Raw genomic sequence first — 17096 nt, 5'->3', positions numbered from 1 at the left:
TTATTGATAAAATTACCGCGTTGTCTCTCTCATACTCAAATTTTTCACCTAAGTGACCGCTCCCAAAATCTCACCCCGTACTACGCTACAATGAGGTTTACTCCGGCCATCGAACTCTACGCCAGTTGCTATGCGGCACGTAACGGTGCCCGCTTCAAACCCATTTGGGTACAGCAAATCGCGATTTACAAGTGCTAATTAAGTCACTTTTTTATAAATAGCTGACATACAGATTATTGGCATTTGCATTTACTACATACCAGATGCAAGGTGCTGGAATGGCGACATCGCACCTAAAAACGCAGCGTTAGAAGACCCCCCACTAGGTGGACGGACGACATCAGACGAATTGCAGGGAGCCGCTGGATTCAGGCGGCGCAGGACCGTGGCGTGTGGAAGCCCCTACAAGAGACCAATATCCAGCAGTGGACGTCTATCGGTTAATAATGATGATGATGAGGTGCACGTAATCTTGTCAGCAATAATGTATTGCATATGTAGAGTATGTGAATCGTTCATAAGTTCTAAAAATTTACCAACATGACCACATGAAGAGTTTGAATTACCTCATCATTTTCGTGATCAACCCATTACCGGCTCACTACCGAGCACGAGTCTTCTCTCAGAATAAGAAGGGTTTTGGTATAGTATAGTATATTAATATAAAGAGGCTTAAGTCGCCATTGAGTCATAATAATTATTATCAAAATTAACGGTTATGGTTTGCGAATATTAAGTCAATACTCTTTTCTAGTTAAATATTCATTGAAAATCTATATTAGAGTAACATTTTTAATCAACGATGGATAGATAATACGGGGCATTAATTCGATTGATAACAAATGACACTACCTGTTGGTAAAGCATAATATTAACAGGTTCTATTTGATTTACCTATTTCTATGATAATGATCAATTAGTTGAGTTCTGTAACGGTGTTGCATTACAAGACTGTTCTAATTCAACGGTAGTAGAGACAACTGGTTTCTCTTATATAATTATTTAATACAAGCGCCTATTTTATTGCACATGATAATATATAAGGTCATGTCAAACTACATACTTGTTCAAATATATTTACTGTTATTACAAATAGAAATTGTTGCATAGCGGTTTAGCCTAATTTTGAAATTTGAGTTTAATTTTATATAGTTTGAAGTTGTTAATGTTTGCGGTAATTTACCAGTCTTATTATTATTACAGTTTTGGGTTCAGTATCGATTATAGAGTGCCCTTGAAAAAAAATTTCAAAATATTCTTTAATGTACAGAATTGGACCTGTTACAGATTTTTATTGTAAGTACAGATTATCCTTATTAATTGGCTTTTAGTTAGTATGTAAGTTCTCCTTGTAAAGAGATAATAAGAGATTTTATTGCTGCGTATATGGACTTCTTCGTGGTCAGGTTGCTTACATTTTTATTTTAAACATAATTTAGGGAAATCTTATTTCGACAAACACTGTATCGTATGGCAGGGTGTAGGTATAATCATTATAGTAAGCGGCAGAAAATAATGTACTTGTACATTGACCTTTAGCATGAGATTTTGGCTTTGTAGAGCGTTGTCTCTGTCACTCATACCTATGTGACGTTTTGTCGGTCTCAACGACAGAGACAATGCTCTACAAAACCGCTATCTCTTTCTAAAGGTCGATGTGCATTATTTTCTGCCGCGTACTGTACGCAAGTATCATCGATTTCGTCACCCCAGCGTAATTCGCGCCCACTTGGAACCCCGGCAAAGGGTGGATTGTAAACATAGTAGGTTTTACGTAGCGACTGTGTAACCACAGGTTGGAAGGGTTGAATAATGAACGCCCGCGTTCAACACAGCCATACCTACCCATATTTTCATAGTTTTGTACAAAGGTTACATGTATATTGTATACGAGTAGACAGTGGCGTGCACAGGGTTTGAAGGCAGGGTAGGCATTAGTTAGGTAGGAACCTGTTTAATGGCAGGTCATAATGAAAAATATGCATTGAGCTATTACAACTGGGGTAAGCAGTGCATTTATGCCTCTATGACCTGCACGCCACTGCGAGTAGATATACTATAACTTTCCCTTCTGGAGTTCATTTTTACAAAATCCTTACAGTAGCACCCCCTAAAACCAATAAGTGTAGCACGATTTCTCTTTAAAGTTTGTGTGACAGGGAGTTCTTATGGTGATCATTGCAGGTTTGTTAGACATTTTACATAAGACATCAAACGTTTCGCAGAAGACAAAAGCGGTAGGTACAAGATCGTGTTATGGGGTAATGCCTGAAAAAATCTTAAAATTTAGTATCTATCGGTTACCAGTAACCCATATATACTATATGTAGATCTAAGTTGACGACCTCCCTGGCGCAGTGGTGAGCGCTGTGGTCTTAATAGTGGGAGGTCCCGGGTTCGATTCCTGGCAGGGGTTTGGAATTTTATAATTTCTAAATTTCTGGTCTGGTCTGGTGGGAGGCTTCGGCCGTGGCTGGTTACCACCCTACCGGCAAAGCCGTGCCGCCAAGCGATTTAGCGTTCCGGTACGATGCCGTGTAGAAACCAAAGGGGTATGGGTTTAATAAAAACTGCCATACCCCTTCCAGGTTAGCCCGCTATCATCTTAGGCTGCATCATCACTTACCACCAGGTCAGATTGCAGTCAAGGGCTAACTTGTATCTGAATAAAAAAATAATAAAAAAAGTAAGTCAACAACAACTGCTACAATGCGTCTTTAGTGGCTGAAAATGTACATATGTACGTAACTCGTATAGTCTCTCAATATGAGTACATATCTCTTAGAGATACGCACAACTACAAAACTTAGATCATCTTTCACCCATGTTTCTAGTTATTATAGCTACAATATGACCTTTTCTCTATTTATGCACAGTGGGAACAAAAGTAGTCTACACTCTACAGTATGATAACGCCTCACTGACTGCGAAGTTGTTATGAACAGTTAACTATTACAAAAAACTATTTAATTTTAACTTATCCAAAAGCGCTTATTTGAATATTCATCTCTTGATAGTTAAGGTTCGGTAGGTAGTAATTGTTGACTCATTAAATCTAGAGCTCGTTTCACTTGACACCAAATTATGTAGGTACACCTACCAGCGAGACTATGATTTTGACTTAACAGTCTCACTGCTGTACTCAGAGTCACTTAATCGTTACATAAGTTTAGTTACAACGAGACAGAGCTATATCTCTCACATAAATCTGTCTCGTTTTAACCCAATCTTAAGTAACAATTAGCGACTCTGAGTGCGGCTGTAAGAATACCGTAGCATTAGGTATTTGAATAATCAAAGGGGAAGCAAGCAATATGCCATGGGCACCCAACATCATTAGGTACTCTGCATAATGAAGACTTAGAATATTTATTTGTATAGAATAATAGGTAGTTGCGCATAGATCTCACCTTTACAATAGATATATACATTAAAAATGTGTGGAAACAGACTAATTTAATCCAAAAAAGAATAATTAGACACAAAAAATTATAAGCGTAAAAAATGAGCAAATGTTTTCGCGCATAAATTGATATTTAATTCAAATTGTCCACTGCGTAGCATTGACCCGAAATCATACAAAAAATTGTAGTTATCCGACACCTACGGACTGTTTCGAGTGTTTTTCGTACAAAAATAGGTAGGTACCGTACATGAAAAACGTAGCCACCTACAAAAAAAAACTCAACATGCAAACGTGTTCAGTGTTCACATTTCACTTCGCAAAAAACGTTTTAAAATACCAGATACGAATACGTACAAGCCGCAGTGCGGAGTGCCGCACCGCATCCTTGCCATGACATCCAAATCGGTGTCAACAACCTCACGCAAAAACCCGCAATAAGTCCCCATTGACAGCCGCCTTCTATTCTTGGACCATGACATAAGCACTTAGCTAAGTCCCGAATTATGAACACAAGTACAAACAGCGCTAATATAGAGGGCCCATAAAATGCTACAAATAGCAGTTTCAACTGCAATTGAATGAATATATTTTCTTTTCGCTCCTATTATCAATTTAGGAATAACGCATAACGACTTTGATAATTAAACTTTATCATTATTTACATCTTATAATATTTTAAAAACAACTAATCTAAATATATAAAAGGAAAAGGTGACTGCCTGATCTATCAACGCACAGCTCAAACTACTGGATGGATCGAGCTGAAATTTGGCATGCAGCTCTATTATGAGGTAGACATCCGCTGGAAAGGATTTTTGAAAATTCAACCCCTAAAGGGGTGAAATAGGGGTTCGAAATTTGTGTATCATAAGCTAGTAATTTTAATGTAAAAAAGTTGGAAGCACTTTTTGTTATTTTTTTACTTTCTATTTCAGAAATGAACTCATTGGAGGAAAATTCCTTTTGCATAAAATTTTCGATGTTGTATGTATGTATTAAACTTTACTCGAAGTTACCCTTCTAAATGGATATAAAAAAAGCTAAAACCCAAGTAAACCCTAGTAAATCATTTTGCTCTTAAAAATTGAAAACATAGTAATTCCCATTTATTACTTTCTTAAGCGTGCAGTCTCAAGATAACCATCTCCTAATTGGTATACCAGATGTATGTTTGGCAACTCAAGTATGTTAAGTTATGATGAGCTGTGTACTCGAGATTTCAATTTGTTTAAAACGTCGCCATTCTCATAGGTTTGTTGGCAACATTGTATTGATCTGTCATCAGGGCTTCCTATGTCGGAATAGATGATGGCTGACGGGCCGTCACGCTCGTTTGAGAGGATGTCACGTGATGTTACAGTAATCGCTTAAGGCATTCACGATATGTTTAGGTACGAATATTTCTGGAATATTCTAAATCATGCCACTAAGTTCTCTAAAGCTAGGCCTACATGTGCTTGTTTACTCTACGTTTTGAAATTTATTCAGGCTTTGAATGCTTGGACCGCCCGGTCCCCTGGGTGATTTGTGGCTTGGACGCATCGTCGAGAATTTCCATGCTTTTGTAAAGCTAGGTTGTCAGTCTGTACTCTGTAGCTATCTACGTGGGGCACGAAGGCCCATTTACAGAATCTCCACGTGTATATTAGCACGCTCCATTGAATAATTATTATGTAAGTAAGTACATACTAACGTTTTAACAATTCCTCAAGATATGATCGAATATTTTTTGTTCTTGCAAATTGGACTGCATGACCGAAACAACGAGCATTGTTGTGCTTTAATTTCAGTGTTCAATGAAGATTGCTCGTTTTACACGAGCATAATATTGAGGATGCCAGTTGATGTATTACAATTTTAGGTTGTATCATGTTGAACTTGTATTAACAGCTGTACATAGCCTTTTAAAGATTCCCACCACCACATGAATAACATCAAAGCTAATACACCGCTTAATATTTTTTACCAGTAATTGCAATTTTAATTACTACATAAGTAACACCTTAGCGGCCCACTTATTTAGCATCATGTGATCGTTAAGGCAGATGCTAAAAACTGTCATTAATGCTTTATTTGGCGAAATGGTAGTCATTTGTTTAACAACGTGTGGCATTGACATTGTCGGCGTAAGGATAATTGTACTGAATCTGTCTTAGGACTGGTAATAATTCTGTGTACTCCGAGTAATAACTTCAAATTAAAGGAGTCATTACCAGTAATAACTTACCGCCTACGCTAAAACCATATAAATAACACAAGGATATTGAATTGAAATACAATATATGTACAGATGACACAAACATTAAAAGACAAGACAAAATGACAACAATATTAACAGCAGGCATGCATGCACATACAAATAAAAATAAAAAACTTACAAGAACCAAAACCGACACCAATGATGATTTAAAATAGCTCCAACACCTTGATTTTGTCGACAAATTAAATACTAGCTTTGTTATCGAACTAAAACAAGGAAATGAAAATTTTAAGTCAGTGAATGGGGCTTATACTAAAAGATTCAAAATATTAAAAAAGAAATATGCCAAAATTGGTAATTAATATATTATGAATTATTAGCGATAGAAAAGTACACGACGATACTTCAAATATTTACGATAGCAACATAGGACAGAGTTTACAAGAAAAGAGAAAAACTTTAGATTGTAGTAAATACATAAAGAGAAGAAAAAATTACATAAGCATCATAGAATTGCGGAGTAACAAAGTCACAAAGCTAGTATTCGTTAAACAAAACAACAACAATAAAGACAAAACGTTCCTAACGCGATGCTACCTTGTATGCTGCAGCCTTTCGGAGGGCGGTGGTGAAGGTGCGCGGGAGGTCGCCGTCGAACCGCGCGCGTCCACCGTCGGAGGGCTGCCGCTGCCGCTCCCGCCCAGCGCCAACGCCAAGCCGCAGATGCTGCCGACACATCACCACGTCACCACAACCCTAGCGACGAGCTAGCCAATCGAAACGACCACTTACCTGCTCCAATTACCAAATATCTAACTTTAAACCAGTACTATACGTTTCAAATGAGATGATAACTGCCCTACCGCCATTTTGATTTACCTTTCACCTGTAACCATTCCAGTATTTGGCGTAGGGTCTACAATAAGTATTTCATAATCAAGTAATGCAGTCCAAGCAACTATTTCAGTACATAATTAATTATTATAGAAAATAGAAGTTCAAAACAGCTGCCTCTTGTTCTGAGTAACTCTGTACCATGACCAACAATTTCACAATTTCTTTAGTATTTATTTAAAATCCAAAGGAACTTAATGCACTTTTTTATCTTATCCATTTAATTTTGTCTTTTTAATACAGTAAAAGAAATGAAACGATCGCTTTGAAGAGTGGTTGATGCAGTTACTATAGGTGCTATTATCATTTATCATCTAATTTGAAACGTATGAAACATACTAACTGAAAATAGTTATGGTACTAAATGATGACACTCGTAAGAATACTGGAGCAGATAAGGCCGCTAAAATGGAACTAGGATCGATACACTATCACAAAACTAGCCTAGATATCAAAATACCAAACAATCTTATACAGCTAGAGTTGACGTACACACAAAATTGATATATCCCGCCAAGTTAATAATATCATTGACTTACAGCCGTACTTAGAGTCGCTAATCGTTACTTAAGATTGAGTTAAAACGAGACAGATTTATGTGAGAGATATAGCTCTGTCTCGTTTTAACTAAACTTAAGTAATGATTATGCAACTTTGAGTACGGCTGAAAGAGTATTAGTTAAATAGTAGCTGAAACAGCCGAGCTAAGCAGAACATTCTCAGCGGGGTGAAGGTTTACATAATAAGCAGTGATGTTAAGTTAGTGGCAAGGCAACATAGGTGTCATTAATATTGGGTAACGCAAGCAAGCATTGAATGGTTTATCAATTTAAAGTTGACTTTTTGGGACATGCATGAATCAAATTAAAATGGTCCTAAACCTCGATTCAATATCTCCTCACTATAGTCAGAGTATAATTAAAAGTAATGAAATATTTTTTTTTATTTTTATTTGAGTGAGAGTTGAGAGTGAACTGCAGTGAGGGAACTCTCGGTTTGATCCTGAATCGACGATATGTCAAATATTAGACTATGGGTGACGCGAAGTCAAAGAAAAATAGGCGATTCACAGGCTACCTAGCGTCAAATGTAGGAACATTTGACGCCTTCCAGTGACGTCGAAGGCTTGACGTTTTGTTACAAGTTCCCTAAATGTGGTGAACTGTGCTATAGTTGAAGTTGGTTAAGTATTCAGACAAACTTTAAACATGAGGCTCAGGTGGCACTCGTAGAGTATCCATTAGGTTAAGTAGAGATATTGCTTCAAAACAACAAAAACTTTACAGCTTTAAACAGAGAAGCTTCTTAAGGGTCGCTTTAAAGCCGTTATAAATCAGTCTGCAGTAAAGTGGGCAAAGTGAATGATGATAAGCACTCCATTCAGATGCCAGTCACGGTTTGACGGATAAAGAGTCTGCAGGAAGTTAGTCTAGAAATCTGTCACGCATCTGTCGTGGGCGAGAACACGCAATTAGCGAGTCCACATCAGAGACCAGTGCTACGAGCGAGTCAAATGTGCAAGCATGGTATGAATGGGCTATCGGCAGCCAAAATCTAAACGCTAATTATTGTTTCCTAGTAATACCCGCGCATCTCCACATTTCAAAATATGTTGGCAATACACATATCTATTTTTAATATCTAGGTTTGTGGTAGAAGAAATCTAAGGCAGTACAGACTTTAAACAAAAATACCCTTATCTTGATAATAATTTAATTTAATTACGTTATATAACAGTAACTCGTTCAATTGTTGTTAAAAATTAAAATATTTTGCGGAAACATTTTACTGTCAATTGCCAATCGTAACCATAAATAAACTCACATTGCTTGATCATAATTGACTTGAGTAAGCTTTTACTGTGGCTATTACTTAAAAGGGTAACTTAAAGCGATATAATACAAAACAATAAAGTGGTAAACACAATAAAACACATTTCCTGCAAATCAGTATAAATGATGTGCCAACATAATATTATGTAGTATCAATTTATACGTTGAATGTATAAAATGTTAATTTCCGCGATACTAAAATGTCTACTGTAGTCAAACGTTGACGTCACAAAACATGAGGTCACACATTTTGGCGGAAGTCTGTATCGCAACAAAGGGCATAAACTTTGCATTTGGATGGCAATTATAATCTTATTAAATGATAATATCAGAAACTCAATATTAATTTTCAATGCGACAGTCAAAGCAATCAAAATAAATATATAGGTACTTTTGTCTTTATCAATGTTAGGCAGTGTTATCAAAACAGGGAAGTTTGAATTACATATTCTAATTTAAAAAACACTAGCTACACACACCTTTAGATATCTCAGTAACATTTTTAGGGTTCCGTACCTCAAAAGGAAAAAAGAACCCTTATAGGATCACTGTTGTCTGCAATCTGTCTGTCCGTCGTGTCTGTCAAGAAAACGTATAGGGTACTTCCAGTTGACCTAGAATCATGAAATTTGGTAGGTAGGTAGGTCTTATAGCACAAGTAAAGGAATAAATCCGAAAACCGTGAATTTGTGGTTACATCACAGAAGAAAATCAAAATGACGTTCATGAACAAATAACTGTACCAAGTTCGATAACTGTACCAAGTGGGGTATCATATGAAAGGGCTTTTCCTGTACATCTGTACATTATAAAACAGATTGTTCTTCATTTTTATGCATAATAGTTTTTGATTTATAGTGCGAAATGTCGTAAAATACGACTGTAGTACGGAACCTTCGGTGCGCCAGCCTGACCCGCTCTTGGCCGGTTTTTTTAATTATTAAGTTGTCCTTATGCCGCCGGTGATAATAAACTTAAATAAAAGTCATAAAAACCATTTCCTCAGACTTTTAGTGTCACTCAAATTGCGGAATGCAAAATAAAGGATCTTTTGAAACCGCTTTAAAGTTTTATTTCAATATTTTAAATAACTTGTGTGAACGAGTGACGAAAGAATTTTAAAGCCTCAAAGCTTTCAAAAGCATGACCTGTTGTGACCTGCGCTTGGAGTCAAATGAAAAAGACATTGTTCAAATCTAACAATACAGTTAGGTTGAAAATGAATGATGATGACATATGATTTTAGATAGCAATAACTTTAACAATAGTTAACAAAATTTTAACAGAAACTGATGATGGATTTCTGGAGTCTTTTGTAATAGAGAGAGAGCCAGCGCGTGTCAGACCTTTATTATTTTATAAAAGCTTTACAGTTTCTCGGCGTATTGTTTTCAACAACGGGCAATCTCCTGCCAGACACCCTTACATTTTTAAACTTTAAAGGTGTCTGGCAGAGGGTTGGCATGATACTAAGTGTCTGGCAATGCATGACGTGATTTGTAGTACTATTCTGAAGAAAATATAAAAAAAATAGACTTTTATACTTTTTTTACACCTTTATTACCTGTTATCTCCCTAAGCCACCATGATCCAAACACACATCCAAACAAACATTCCTCCCAGTGTTGGACGCAATACGCAGTAAAACTTTCAGCTTTTATAAAATAACGAAAGTCTGCCACGCGCTGGCTCTTAGTCCATAATAGTCAAATGAAAAAATCGATACAAAATAGGTAAATTTTGCAGTACAGACAATAGGAAATGCACCTACAGTGTATATAACGTTCGGTGTGATACAAATGTCGCAGTTGACCGATGTCGTGCGACCTCGTCCATGTTACATGCAAATTAAGCTTTAATTACCGCAAGTAGAATAACGTTATTTACAATTCTGTGAAGGACTTCGTGTTTAGCGTGTGTTCATAAACAATCGCCTTTGAATAAGTTTCATGTGTTTGTTACACAATACCACAAACAATAGTATGAAGTCCATCGTTACATTTCTGAGCGAGATATTTTAGTTGTTCATGGCTTAAAAAGATTTTCCTGGTTTTCTTTTATAAGAATGTCTAAATAGACACATGGATACTATCACGGCCTGAAACTTAGTCAACTATACTAATATTAAAAAGAGGTAAAGATTTGTAAGTTAGTTTGTAAGGGGTAATCTCTGGAACTAATTAATCCATTTTGAAAATTTTTTCACCAGTAGAAAGCTACATTATTCCTGAGTGGCATAGGCTATATTTCTCTTTCTTCTAGAGATCTTTATGAAAATTGTGATAAACTATTCGTACGCAGCCGGGGCGAGTCGCTAGTCTAAATATATAAAAGGAAAAAAGGTGACTGACTGACTGATCTATCAACGCTAGCTCAAACTACTGGACGGATTGGGCTGAAATTTGTCATGCAGATAGCTATTATGACGTAGGCATCCGCTAAGAAAGGATTTTAAAAAATTCAACCCCTAAGGGGGGTGAAATAGGGGTTTGAAATTTGAGTAGTCCACGCGGACGAAGTTGCGAGCATAAGCTAGTCTGCAATAAACTTCATTTGGCCCAAGAAAGAAATCAAAAGTTGGCTTCATATTATGATATCTCAATGATTGGAACTGAAACGGTTATATTCCGAGACTAGAAATGACACTGCAGTTAAATATTTGGAGCTGTACCCAAGGTGTAGCAGGTAGCGATGCGATGAACTCCCGAGCCAAAAGCCAATGAAGAGTCTTGAAAAAGCAATGACACATTACATCACAACTTTTAGCTAAATATAACGCACATTTCCGGTGGGTGCAAGGTCATTGGCGAAGGTTATGAAAGTGAAACGCCAATATCTATAATTAAAAATCTAATCAATCGACTGGTAGACAAAGGTAACAATGTGTCTCTGCAATCGGCAATACTAACAAGTTAGGTACATGATAATTGTTTATTGTGTGACTTGCACAACACAAAATTCAATATCAAAAGTATACTAATAATCACATACTAGAAATGTGTTTACTATTGAGAAATACTCTGTTTACGTCGGTAATTTTCTTGGTAAAATTAAGATTCGCATTGATTCCTTGAAAGACGTCCAATTAAATTGGGTCACAATTACAAATGGTTACAAAACCTAAAGGACATGAGGAAAACTCCACGGCATTACCCAGTGAATTGCTGAGAAGTATTCTGTACTGTCATGATGATTGATAGCTCGATAAAGATATTATTGTACCTACTCAGTAGTCAGTACTGCAATACAACACCACACAGCGTTATAGAGCTAACAATTGAAATGAGTCATGGAATCCATAGAACTGAGCGACATTTCATTTCATGTTAACACGCCAAACTGCTATAAACCTTCATGCCCTATAAATCCTGAAAACCACTTTTAAATATAGCTTAGACTGAAACCACTTTATTGTTTCATAAAATATGAAATGCCATTTCTGAGTAAGCCATTTAAGTAGTTTCTTTATACATAGAAAAATAAATTATTATTGGTTCAAATTTGAAAATAATTACTTCGGAAATAAAACTAACTTTATAGCAGTTTTCATACCTGGCAATGATACTTTTTCATACCAAACGCACACAATCAGTACCCATATTATAAATGCGAAGGAGTGTTTGTTTGTTGATTTATTGGTTTGTCATTCAATCACATCGCAACAGAGCAACGGATGGACGTGATTTTTTGCAAGGGTATAGTAAAGACCTCGAGAGTGACATAAGGTACTTTTTATTCCGGAAACTCAAAGAGTTCCCACGGGATTTAAAAAAACCTAAATTAACGCAGATGAGGACGGCATCAGCTAGTGTGTAATAGGTATTATCCTTCAACAGAAGATAGAGAAAGCTAAACACATTGTTGCAGAATATCATGACGCAAAACCTGTAGCAAAAGCTTCATAGGAATTCAGAATATTCTGGCAAAACTTCAAATTAGGAAAGGACATTGCGCGATTCGAAATAAAATTGGCTCCGTCGTTTGATAACCGATAAATTGATTGTGTCTAATTGGATAGTATGTGTTGGCAGTATGTATTCGTGTTTACATTCAACATATTGCTCACAAACTTGTCTTTTTATAGAGACGCGCTACAACCGAAGAACGTATACAATTTTTATTTTTTTGCTTTTTTGTTAATGTATTTGAGTTTTGTCATAGTGACCTATTGTTGTGCGTTTTGCATTTCGGAGGCTGTCTTTGTTTTATTATGATAAACGCATGATAAGACTGCACAGATTTCAAACGGAGCTATTTTATTTTCTTTATTATCATCATCATCAAAATCATTGTAAACTCATTTTATGAGTTATTTTCTCAGTCCTAGCGTGTTTACGACATTTGATTCGACTGCTTAATGTTTTTAGAATTTAACTTTCGTCAGAGGAAAACTAATGTATTTGTAGAGCAAAAAACTGTATCAAAACCTTACTTATATCGTTTCATAAAAATGCTTGATTTGTTGATTTGTTAAGATCGATCTATGGGTCAGTTCAGACGACCGGTTGTGGCGTCGCAAGAAAAACACAAGTAAATGAATTCCTTGGAACGTACTAATGTTGGAGTCGTGAAGACTACATAATCAACATCTTGGACCAGTAGCATATATGCCTGGTTTAGATTGTCAGACTGCGGATTCAGTTAGTAGGTCGGGTATTATGTGGTTTTTATGAGAATTATTACTAACAGTAAACAGTCTATAAAAGGTAGTGTGCTCCCAATATATTTATCTGTTCAAGACTAATAAGGTAGACGACCTAGTAGATAAACGCGTGGATCACCAAGGGTTCGTGAGTTTAAATCCTACTCAAGGTGAGTTTCTTTAAAATCTCAAACATTGCAATAAACATTGTGGGAAAACTTGTGTTTCGGGAGATATTCAGGAATATGTGGAGCCTGTCAACACCCACAAAAGCAACGACTGGTTTTAACCAAATTTCTCCCTTTAATGAGAATTAATTAAAAGGCAAGAAGCCTATCGAAATGCTGACACGAGTAAGATCAACACTGTAACACCATTGGCAGAGTTGGAGACATTCATAAATACAAATGGAATGCTCGACGAATAATAAACATTACCATATTTGTATTACTTACGTAATTTTTCTTTAATAACCCTTGATAAAGTGGGCGAGGTGTATTGCCATAAAAGACCAAAATGAATTATGTAAGCTCAGGTTTCTCCTTATTGCAGTTGTTGTTATTTTCAAAATTATCTTTATTTTTATATCCATGCAGAGGAAAAAACATAACCCGTTTGCATTTTTGCGGTTGACCCTATTTCATAATATAATATTCTTTTGGTGACTACTTGAATGGGTCGATTCTTGCAAAGATGCAGTGTTAAAAAATAGTTTTGCTATACTTAATTAATTCTATAAAAATTGTATCATTGATACTAATATAATATATGTATGTACATTCGAACAATAGTCTCCCTTAACATTGAACCATGCGATAACACAATCGAGTTCTGAAGTTCTAACTAAGCCACTCTTAAAATGAAAACGTTGTAAATCATAAAATTTGACCTTAATAGCCAATGCGACACAAAAATGTAATAATACAAAAGGAACTTTATTACTAAAGTTTAAAGTTGATTTTTTAAAATCATGAATCTCCAATTTCTATTTGCACCGCAGTGATAAATGCTAAAACAATCGCGCTTTATTTCGGTATCAAGACCACGTTGACCTGTTTCTAGAAAGACTACGAATTGAATGGCACACTTATTGTTTTACAGAATAACTACGGCCTTTTAAAATCTAAATAATATGAATACATATTCACAGGTGGAGGGAGTGATTAATTTTATTTTATCACAAGCTTCAGATATTTACCTATACCCTAAATCTTCATATAGGATATAATATGTCGATTTTAGGTTCAGTTGCACGACAGGCGGTTAAAGTTACGTTACGTGTATGGTTATGCTTTGACCAAAAGTAAAGTGGGTTGCAGAAGTCAGTATTTATTGACCTTAATACGGTATTTACCAAAAGACGTTATATTATGTCAAAAATAAATTATTTCTAAGTGATTATTAATTAAATAGAGGGTCTTCCAAAATACGTAAAATTCATGTCCTTTGTTAGTTTTAAGTGTAATAGCCACTTTAAATTATCGATTTAGCTAAAAAAAAGCACGTCAAATCATTGTGACGTCACATGCCAGTATTTCATAGAGGCTCGCATACTTAGCGCGTGTTTTAACGTTTGATAAAAATATACTGACTTGACTAGTTCTCAAACACCGGATTGTGGAGGTATGATTAAACTGGATCTAAGTGGTGAATAAAAGGTAACCTATTATTACATGAGAACGTCGCGTTCCAAAGGAAAAAATGTTATAGGTAAAACGCACAAGGGCGGTTAAACGGCTGGTCAAATAACCACCTCAATTTATCATACAAAATTGTACAAAATTTTCGCTTGTCTTGTGCGCGTACATTGCAGAATCGAGGCGGCTATTTGACCACTGGCCATTCATCTAAACGTGCACGCCTAGCCTAGAACTCAATAAAACTAAAAAATATAGCAATCTGAAAAACATACCTACAGTGAACTGAAAATAGTCGCTGTTAATATAACGTCACCTTGATTTGAAATTTAAATTTCCGCAAAGAAATACGACGCAATAGTATACAATACATACATTTCCGTGACATCTGTTTTCCACGAAAATACTAGTTTTTGTTTACTAGCTACAGCCTGTTTTATTTGGTTTAAGCTATATTATCTGTTTGTTTTTAAATTAATATACTATAATGTAAATGTTGTTATTATATTATAATTTCAACGTTTGTGTATTTCTTCCAACTTGTAATTATTGTTATTTGAAGGTAGTGATTAAGCTTGTTGTTAATATAGTTAACAGTTTCCTCTTCGCTTACGAGTAATATTGTGATAGCCTACTTAATTAGATCATTAACAAACTTCCGTGCCTCTGAGAGCGCCTCAAACTGTTAATAAATAAATCATCGTTAGTTGCGACCCTAGTTGTGAAATTGCGAAGGTCAGATAGCAATATTATTACTTGTAAAAATTATACCCTGTCAAATATGAGATAGCGGCCTTTAAATTTCTAGGTTGAAGATTATGTTTAAATTCGAATCTGTTTCAAATTATCCATAAATCTTTATGTACTATAATATATTAAAACGGTAAAGTTTGTTTGTAGGGAGTAATCTCTGGAACTACTAAAAAGATTTTGAAAATTCTTTGAAGTACCAGAATAGCTTACATTATTCATGAGTGACATAGGCTAAAATATTTTATTTCAAAACATAATTGAGATCCCTACGAAGATTGTAATAAGCTACCCGTGCGAAGCCGGGGTGGGTCACTAGTATTATTATTAAAATGTATGTTTGTGTGTTTTTAGTTAAATCATTTCTCTTTAAACTCGTAATTAATAATTAAATTCTGATGAGACCCTGGGGACGTGGAGTCTTATAAATGTATGTATGTATGTGTGCAAAATAGCATCGGTTTATCACGTTCCATGGATTTTAATAACAGTGTCACGCCGGTATGCTAGCGTGGCATGGGTCCAGAACTGAAATTACCGCGGAAATATTTACTAGAGTATAAATTAATATTGGACGCGCAAGCTGTGCAATTTCAGACATACATAGTGATATCGAACTTTTTAGTACTGATAGATAGGACAAAATTGATACACCAAGAAAAAGAGACCATTTAGCAACTTTAGTTTTTATCTTTACCCCGACAGTGAATAAAATAAATGCGTTATAATAATAGTTCCAATTATTATATCAATCCCAGTAATTAAGGTGAGCATTAATACTATATAAATACCTATATTATCACCAATTTGTAACATTAATTTATTTTTATGCCGGTTTATTTTGTCCACCTGTAAATACTCATACAATGAAACCTGATTTCTCAACATAATATGCATAAGGAGTGTATACTAGACATTCCAGGTTTAGATGATTTCGACTATTCGTAGTTAATCAAAGTATAAACTGTTGGCTTTTTCGGAGTAATATTTTTGTCGCCAGTCACCACCCGCGTAGAACACTTCGTCTTGAGCTAAAAAATATTTAAAATCCCATTTGCTGCTCTACCTATCTGTAATCTCTGTGAACATGGACGACAACAGGTGGTTTTAAGAATTTGAGTGAATCTGACAAGCTTCGACAGGCAAGGACGGATAAAGCTCCCTCACGATACTATTTGCATCACATTTCATGATCAGGAAGCGATTTTATTTTGGGGATTCACTTTATATTTGACGGTAGGTACTGGTATAATATTACCTACTGCCATCGGAATTAGGTAGCAAATTGGAAGACTAGCCATTTAGGAACATTGATCATAACGTTTCCTGGGTATGTTGCGTGTTAATTAAACGCAATAGGTAACAAGTACGAAGAAAACAAGAAAGTCACCAAAAGAGACATTCAAAACACAAAGCAGTTCTAAAACTAAAGTTCTAAAAGAAGAACTGAAACGGAATTTATTGGTGATGCGAACATGACTTCGTCTTTATTGTTACTAGCTAGCCCATTCCGACGACGTTGAAGGACGAACGGAGAAACCGATAAGCCAACAAAACCAACAAACAAACAAACACACTTTCCCCTAAATTTTTTCTTCCATTACAAGGTAGCCCTTAACTGCGATGTCACCTGGATATCGATTATAATAATATAGTAGGGTAGTGATTCCGTTCCGCAACATTTCATTAACAAAGTAGCCGATAATTCTGGTTTCTGACAAAGTCGGAACAGTAA

The 17096-nt window shown here is 35.7% G+C and overlaps 1 protein-coding gene across 4 annotated transcripts in view; it reads right to left on the bottom strand.

Annotated features, from left to right (window-relative positions):
* Positions 1-17096, bottom strand: part of LOC117991596 (protein bunched, class 2/F/G isoform-like) — a 222488-nt gene that overhangs the window by 101788 nt on the left and 103604 nt on the right. For 2 of the 4 annotated variants that reach the window (XM_034979192.2, XM_069506953.1), the window contains exon 2: positions 6204-6332. The exons of 1 other annotated variant lie outside the window; for it this stretch is intronic. In XM_034979192.2, the coding sequence (XP_034835083.1) occupies positions 6204-6332 (129 nt within the window). Of the gene's footprint in view, positions 1-5784; positions 5873-6203; positions 6333-17096 lie in introns of all 4 variants that reach the window. One more of the 4 variants, XR_011238147.1, reaches the window with a different exon arrangement.

This window comes from Maniola hyperantus, chromosome 2 (genome assembly GCF_902806685.2).
Source record: "Maniola hyperantus chromosome 2, iAphHyp1.2, whole genome shotgun sequence".
NCBI lineage: Eukaryota > Metazoa > Arthropoda > Insecta > Lepidoptera > Nymphalidae > Maniola > Maniola hyperantus.
Note: the sequence above shows the minus strand (reverse complement) of the source record. Positions and strands in the feature narration are given on the sequence as shown.